The sequence below is a fragment of the Carassius carassius genome, chromosome 48 (genome assembly GCF_963082965.1).
Source record: "Carassius carassius chromosome 48, fCarCar2.1, whole genome shotgun sequence".
Taxonomy (NCBI): Eukaryota; Metazoa; Chordata; class Actinopteri; order Cypriniformes; family Cyprinidae; genus Carassius; species Carassius carassius.
The window spans coordinates 13836216-13845101 of record NC_081802.1 but is presented as its reverse complement, the minus strand read 5'-3'; the positions used below and the strand labels follow the sequence as shown (position 1 = coordinate 13845101).

General features: G+C 35.3%; 1 protein-coding gene across 3 annotated transcripts; it reads right to left on the bottom strand.

Annotated features, from left to right (window-relative positions):
• Positions 1–5669: 5669 nt before the first annotated feature.
• Positions 5670–8886, bottom strand: LOC132131653 (CD276 antigen homolog). 3 transcript variants are annotated; one of them, XR_009428913.1, is made up of 5 exons: positions 8784–8886; positions 8395–8609; positions 7186–7226; positions 6772–7098; positions 5670–6583 (listed from the first exon to the last, which is right to left on the bottom strand). XR_009428913.1 is itself a non-coding variant. In XM_059543714.1 (4 exons), exons 1-4 carry the CDS (start codon positions 7778–7780, stop codon positions 6369–6371), a joined length of 594 nt encoding a protein of 197 aa, XP_059399697.1. In that variant the 5' UTR covers positions 7781–7926; the 3' UTR covers positions 5670–6368. The 3 variants fall into 3 exon arrangements, 1 of the variants encoding a protein (XP_059399697.1); XR_009428912.1 differs by having other exon boundaries at positions 8395–8606; positions 8784–8875; XM_059543714.1 differs by lacking the exons at positions 8395–8609; positions 8784–8886 and adding an exon at positions 7770–7926.

Below are 8886 nucleotides of genomic sequence, written 5' to 3'. Positions count from 1 at the left end.
TACTTATAATCACAGGAGCGTTTTTACTGACGAGATGCGCATGAAAATCGCACAGCCCTAACATCTAGTTAACAAAGCTAAACAGCGTTGCCCTTTGTGTAATAAGTTACAGAAACTGTTAAACGCACCAACTTAAATAATAAAATACACTTAATGGTTGTGGTCCATAAACAACGCCTTCTCCAGACAAAGAGGGAACTGCTCCATCTTTCAAGAATAATCTTTGTGCGATTCCGGCATTAAACTGATTGAGAATAAGGAAGCTGTCCTCAGCAAAATGTGCTGCACATAGTTTTACATGTGGATTATAATTTTCATGAACCGAGTTAAACATAAATTGTAACCATTAATCTCTAAGTACAGCGTCCCTGGGAAGCCCAAACAAAGATGATTGGACTCAGAGATGAAAATAACAGCATTTCGACGACATGGCGACAAACACACTCTTCAAATGCAACTCTTCCTCATCCGTGTGAACGCAACAAGACCACGCCCCCTTTATTGTGTATTCCTGTGGGCGGAGGTTAGTCAAAAACTGTTTTAGTGATGTCATTACTGCAGAAACTAGAGGGATGTAGTCAGGGCCGGCGCAAGCTCAAATGCCGCCCTAGGCAGAGCACGATCGTGCCTCCCCAACCTCACACTCACAATTAGGTATCCTTAAGATGCATGTAAACAAATTATTTTTTTTTAATCTATAAGATTACACTAAAATAAAAACGTGTTTTTTTCATACTGAAACGTGAAAAAAGTACACAATGCAACAGCTGCATATAATTTCTGTTTTATAGTAGATAGATTTGATATCTATCTAGATAAATAGATTTTTTCTTGACTGAAACACACAAACACACATTCACACAACTAGCCTACATTTCAGAAGCGTGCGCGTTGGGCTTTCGCAGCGACAAACGCTTTGATTGCGTCCTCGAGTTTAACTTGTACTTCGGAGATAATTTTTAATCAGTTTAAGCTTTGAGAAACCACGTTCTCCATAGCTCACAGTGACGGGGAGAGTCAGAAGCACTCTCAATGCTACAAAAACATTTGGAAAAATGTATTCCATCCCTTTTTCACAGATGAATTTAAGCGCAGCCAGTGGTTTAGCTCCAGCAACCAAGCGTCTGCCCAAAGCAGTCAGCTCTTCAAACAATTCATGCCCATCAACGTCCCGCCAGTCTCCATGAGTCAGGGCCTTTTCCAGTCCTAGCAATCCTGAAGAACTATTCTATTCTCCTTTTCTTTGAGAGATGCGATGTCATTTTAAAATCCAAATACGCGCCCATGGTCTCGAAGCAGCGAAAAGCGCTCTTTCACGGAACGATGGCGATGAATTTCAAAAAGGAGTCTCATTGTTTCTCATTTAAAAGAGGTCGTCTTTTGTACTCATGACCAGATAGCCTAATTTTATTCATTTTGACATTTTTGAATATGAATTAAAAAAGTATTTTGCACGCATATACTAATAAAGCGCGGCCAGGCGGGAATTTATATTCTAAATTTAAAGTGAATTTAAATTTATACTAATAGAGTGGGTAAAAAAATGCTGCTGATATAAGTGCGATAATTGTAACCTAATGTAAAACAAATTAATTAATTAATAGTTAATTATCTTTCTCTCTCTCTCTCTCTCTCTCTCTCTCTCTCTCGCCTTCTCTCTTTCTTGCCGCCCTAGGCGGCTGCCTAGTTCGCCTATAAGGCACGCGCCGGCCCTGGATGTAGTCCAAACGGGTCATTTTTTGTAGGTGAATTCTGTTAAATAAAATATCTCACTTGGCATTGAACTTTGAGCTTTAGAATTTTACAGATATTATTTATACTCTAACAACAACATTACACACTAACTAAAGTTTGAAACATGGGATCACGAAGAACGGGACCTTTAAACTCAGATGGAAAAGCAGCATTGTTTGTCTGCAGCCTGCATTATATCTACACACTATCTTTACACAAGTTTTATATTGCTTTGAATATAGTTCAACCTTCAAAGCTGTTGTTAAATATTCATACTCGATCTTCACTGAAAAAATGAAGAAAAAATAAATAAAAACAAGGGAAAACGGCGACAGTAAAAAGACGGTTTATTCATGACAAGATTTTCAAAGCCTAATCTAAGTCTAATCTAAAGGCCTGTGCGATGTTCAGTTGTGAAGATCTTGAGTTTTCATTCAAAGGCATGTCAATGGCGCCGTGACAAAGTTTGATGTCTTGCCATGGAAATAAAAGTTGCTATAACTCAGGCATAAAATGTCCAAACTTCCACAAACTTCACATGTGTGATAAGAGTCCTAGCCTAAACACATCTGAAGGCCAATATTTGATCGGGTGTGGCAAAATGGCTCGATAGCGCCACCTATACACTTTCAACGGAGTGCTCCTCGAGCTACATTTTATGTACATGTACAAAAATCGGTACAAACATGTAACACACCAATAGTTACAAAAAAGTCTCCTGGTACTAAATCCGAATCCCAACAGGAAGTCAGTTATTTTTAAATGTTAAATTTGTGTTGGTTTTGCCATTTTCAGTGGTTGTACTTTAACGAACAGGGGAAAACGGCAACGGTAAAAAGACGGTTTATTCATGAAAAGGTTTTTAAAGCAAATTGAAGTACATATAGTAATATAATTTATTAATATTTGAACTTTCAAAAATCATTACTTTTCTCTGACTGTTCTGTAGAAGAGAGAAGCTTCACGGTCAGACAAGAGCTGCTTCACTGAGACGCTTCAACAAAACCATTTCGGCAAACTAAAATAATAAATAATAATACAAGACCACTTATAAATATATAAACCACTTATAAATTTAAATATAATTCTCTACATACTGTGATACATTTTTCCCATTAAAATAATGGAATAGTCAAATATATAAATAAAGATTTAGAAAAAGAAAGAACTAAATTCAGGTCATTCATGGAAGTTCAGAATTACTACCAGTTTTGGTGAAGGTATTTTTGAAGTGAAGGTATCTGTGTGTTTTGATCTTGTAAGGCTTTGTAGAGGATAGGCTACTAAAGACAACAACACCAGGATCATAGTTCTGTGTGAGTTTATTACATGTCATTTACCTAACATGTGTTTGGAAGGCACTCTTCTTATATCATTATGAAAACATTTTAAGAAAATTTGCTTTTTATTACTTTGTGTTTGATTTGTTAACTATTAACAGAGATAAACTAAGAATTAAATGGAGGTCATTTGTTTAGAGAGAATGACCATCTCAGCCTCCTTCACTTCACCACTAGATGCTCTCTAGATCCACTATGACTGATCATTACTGCTCACAGAACAATCACCAAATTCAAGGCACTTTAAGGCATTAAACACTTCATCAAGAAACATAACACTTACAGTCAGTTCACATTAAATATTTAACATGAACATTGAAAATGAATGTCATATTTATTTAGTAAGATCACTGGCTTGTGTCATATTCAGTGCATGTTTACACACACACACACACACACACACACACACACACACACACACACACATGTAAAATTATTTCTGTACATATTTAAACAATCGTGTGTTTAATACACTCTCATGTTTGGGCCTTTTATCTCAAGTGACGTCTCAATTTGACTGGCAAAGAATCTGATAAAGAAAAACAAAAGGGTCTAACATACAACCTTCACATAAATTTGCCATTCAAATTTCCTTCAGATTGGTTTAGAGTCACATCATCATAGCTGTGGTTTTGTGTGCTTCCTTGGTTGAATCAAATCAACCTTTTTGGTACATTCTGGTATATTGCTGTTATACATGTTATCATGTTAGTATTTGACTTTAGTTTGAAATAATATTCATCTAACAAATCTCTGACATACAAAAGCAGATCATTTTGTATTATATGTATTATATAATTTTGTTGTGTTTCTATATCTGGGTGCCCAACCCTGCTCCTGGTAATTGACTGTACTACAAAGTTTAGCTCCAACCCTAATCAAACACAACTGTCTTTAATTTGTCTTTAATGTACAGTAAATGAAAGTTTGTTCTCATAGTGATCAGACTGGTTCTCAAATAAATGTTGTGAATCATTCAGGTTGCGTGTCAGCTGATGTTTGATGTTTTACATTCACTCAGGTGTGGAGTTACTGTGGTGACACTCAGCTCCAGAGGCCTGTACCATGAAGCTAGATTATCTAGCTAGCCAGGCAAGTTTCAGGTTATTTTGCACCAATCCTGGGTTTTAGGTACCACATAAGTGGCTTGGCTTTTAGCAGCATTCGTTGTCACAGTAACTTACACTCCACGGCTAACCTGCTCCGGGGAAGGTTATGTTCTGGGTTAGAGATCTCAAACTGAGGTTGGACCAATCAGATGTGAGAGAAGTGACACATGTCTGACACAAAGTCACTCCAGTTTATCTTGCTCCAAATTAAAGGGCACTAATGCTAAAATGATATAAATATGATAAAATGATGCTGTCTTTAATGATAATTATTGATTAATTTTATGATTTATATAATTATTGTGATTAATTTTATTATCATTATATATCTTTTACACAGAAGCAATTTTAGTTTAACAGCTGTTATTATAAATAGTTTATTTTAAATAAATATTCATGTATACAGATCATGTCATATAAATAAGTTGTAGTATCAAAAGATTTCTCAAATAAAAAATCTGACCTTACATGTTCGAGTCTCTATCAATATATATTTTGAAATGTATAAACTAAGTTAACAAGTTTCACTTGTCACTGCACTGATAGAGCAAGATTATTCTTTTTTTTTGTCCTCCTTTTTGTCATACTCTTCAATCTCATCCTGTAACTCTAAATTTGTTCAGCTATCATCATGGTACAGGCCCCAGGATGCCTATACCACGATGGTAGCTGAACAAATTCAGAGTTACAGGATGAGATTTGAGTTGACAAAACCAAACCTCTCCAATCCGGCTTTGGTGGTACCATGATGCTGATCATCAACTTTCTTTGTCAACTCAGGCTTTGATCCTGAGTTTGTGGAGTGAGTGCACATGAATGTGTGATATCACTGGTGAACAGCCAATCACGAGCCTTGCAACACAAAGCAAGTTTGATTTACTTCTTGCGAAAGACTCAGTGAGATTCAAAACTAAAGGTTAAATGTTTTGCTAAAGGTTAAGAGTATGACAAATTTAAACGTCATACGAAGGAGGACAAATAATCTTGCTCTATCAGTGCAGTGACAAGTGAAAATCATTTATACATTTGAAAATATATAGTGATGGAGAGTTGAACATGTAAGGTCAGATTCTTTTTTTTTTTTTTTTAGCATTAGTGACCTTTTAATTTGGAGCAAGACAGAATGGAGTGACTTTGTGTCAGACATGTGTCACTTCTCTCACATCTGATTGGTCCAACTTCAGTTTGAGATCTCTAACCCAGAACATAACCTGCCCGGAGCATGTTAGCCGTGGAGTGTAAGTTACTATGGCTATGAATGCCACTAAAAGACAAGCCACATGGTACCTAAAACCCAGGATTTGTGCAAACTAACCTGAAGCTAGATAATCTAGTTTCATGGTACAGGCCCCAGAACTCTTTAGAAGTTTTTTTCATACTATACGAGTCAACAAAAGCAAATTAAAACAAAGACACAGATGGTCTGTGCTGCTGATTTCACAACTCAAATTAACAAACTACACAGATGAAATGAGAAACTATGCATTACTTCATCTGCACAATTTGAGTCTTTAACATTGAGATCATACACTTACCCAAGTTTCTTGAGCTCTGAATACCTGAGAATCCTGCAGTAGATTTAAGATCTAAAGGCATCTTTTCACACTCATGAAGCTCATGCATTTACATGAACAGACACATTGTAACAAGCAGATTTAAACTTGAACTTAAATAGTGCATATGAATCAAACATTGTGCTCTTCTGACATCAGTCTGCAGAGCTGTGTAACAGATCTAAACCCTGAGCAACATCTTTATCTGATTTATCTTCTGCACACTGTACATACACAGAAATAAAACGGATGTGTTATCATGAATTAAAAAATCAGATCTGGTAAATGATGTGCAGAAACAATTTAACAAATATAAAATAATACAGAAAGAATAAAAAAATAAATTTATTATGTCAAACACAACTAGAAAGAGCACTTGTGGTGCAGAAATGTTCAGGCAACATACTGGCAGATTCAGACATCAACGAAATATAAAAAAACTGTCAAGATCTTATTCTGTTATATAATAAAAACAAAGCAGTGCATGTGGCAATAAAATAAATGAACAAAACACGGTCTTCTACACTAGCTGTTTTTAACACCAGAAGAAACCAATGAAAGATGCATTGATTCAACTAAACGTTACTTATCTAACTGTCAGAGAAAGTGTAACGTGAAACTTTTAGATCTGTTTATGTTGCTGTTGTTTGTTCTTCAGTCGTGGCAGATGAGAATGAACAAGCTTGAGCTCTTTTTCTATAGTTAAATATGATGAAACCGGCAATAATAAACAACACTATTATTAATAATACAGGTACTGCAATGTAAACCCAGTGATAAGATGATGATGTCTTCACATCTGGATCTGTTCCTGTTTGGGTTTGGTTTCCTTTCTCTACTCTTGATTCTGCAGCAGAACAGAGAGAACAAACAACATTACTACACGGTCATAAACACAACACATCCGTCTGACATTTATATTATACAGCAGCATTCAGACTGGAATATAGTTGGTCAAACATGTATTCAGATATATATATATATATATTAAATGTAATTAAAAAAAACACACAATAATTAACCAGTTTCACACACCTTTAAGGATCAGCTCTACAGTATTTGATTCAGATGAGTGTGTGATGAGACAGGTGTATTCTCCTGCATCAGTTTCAGTGACAGTGATGAGTTTAAGGGAGAAGTTTCCTCTCAGATACTCATCAGGGAAGGTTTTAGCTCTTTTCTTGTATCGTGGGTCTTGTCCTGCTTCTGAATCTTTACCCTTGATTATATCAAACACATTTGTGCTGCCACTATACAACCAATACACATAAATGTCTTGAGGTTTAAGATCATGTTCAGCTGAAGAACAGGGAAGAACAACAGAACCACCAATAAACCCCTCGACTGTGACCTGAAGACACACTGAAATCACACACACTTTACTGTAAACACACAGTTTATACATGAAGCATGAATTCATCTTTCAGATGTAGTTTGTTTCTTGCTCACCTTTATTTACCAGCAGTGCAAACACACAGATGAAGCAGAAACTGCACAAACAGAAAACACTGGTTAATTTAGATCTAGTTAGACGTAGTGTTTTTATTTTAAGGTTGAAAGTTAAAGTGAGACACTTGTGGTGATTCTTCAGAATGAGGCAGATCTAAATCAGCAAATGTTTCCATTCATGACCTTTAATATTATATTGAATGTTTTATCATCATCTTCCTGTACTTACCAAACTCATCTCTAAATATAAATTAATTCAGTCAATATTTTAAAGCAGGAATCTTCATTCAAACTTTATCTTCAATTAACTGAGACTATAGGAAAATCAAATTACCATCAAGTAAAACAAACTGCACAAAATGAGTCAATACAAATGCTAATACTAATTTCAAAATCAAAATAAATGTATATAAATACAGTGATTTCCATGCTGATAAACCCCATTAATGCTGTTAATGCTTGTGTAATAAAGCAGTTGAGGATCAAAACAAAGCAGGCCAAACACCGTTACATCAGGCCTTCAGGACAGAGAAACTACGACTCGTCTGTCAAACAGCGTTTCATTCTCAATTCATCAAACATACCTGAAGATCATGATGCCCAACTATTATTCATGTATAATACATTTAAATATAGAACATATAAATATGTCTGATATAGAGATTAAATAATACTCTTTCAAACAATAAAGTATCGAAAGACTTCCGTATCAATATGCCATGCGCACACCTCGATGACATCAGACGTAAGTGACGTCACCAGCAAATACGTGAAATATTCGGAAATGATCGGCTCACAGAGTTCTTCTTCCTACGTTTACGTAAATTTAAGACTTCTGAGAGAGAATATGACTTTTACATGTTTTATAACTTTTGTATCAAATCAGAAATATAACAGTGCTTTAGATTAAAATCAAAATAAAGCTTTTTTACATACAAAATATTCACAATAATAATAAATAAAACAACATCAATAACTATCACTAATATTATTATTATTATTATTATTATTACTGAAGAACACACAGACTAATCAAAATACACTCACAGTACTAAGTACACAGTACTGAACACTAAGTAAATTATAAATGTCAACCATAAAATGTGGCTGAAATAAAATGAGGGTCGACCAGATGTATATATAAAAAAAAAAACGAAGACCACCACAAACAAACAATAAATAAACAAATGCACACAAAACACAACTTACGTGAGTGCTGGAGTGAAGCTTCCTGTCGTCGACACTTCTGGGGAAGCGCTGTTTTCTGGATCCTGATCCTCAAGTGAATCATTTCTCTGAATGATGTTCAATATATTCCTGATTTAATTTGGTCTCAAAACAATCATGTTTGAATTCAGTGTACAGTCACTGTAAGAGCAGGACAAGAACACAGAGCTTCCAGTAACATCCTCATCCAAGACCTGCTGAGAAAATAAAGAGAGAGAATTCAAAACAAGCCATACAAGTTATGAATTAGCCTTTCGAACTTTGTTTATTAATAACACCAAAGGATGCAGCTGAGAAAACAGAAAACACATTAGAAACTCTTTTCTGAAGAGAGTCACTCAATCAAACAATCAATCAATATAGAAAATTACCAGTGTTGAGATTTTTTCGTCTTCATATCTGGGATCCAGAAAGATCTGCCTCATTTTTCTTCTCTCTCTCTCTCTCTCTCTCTCTCTCTCTCTCTCTCTCTCT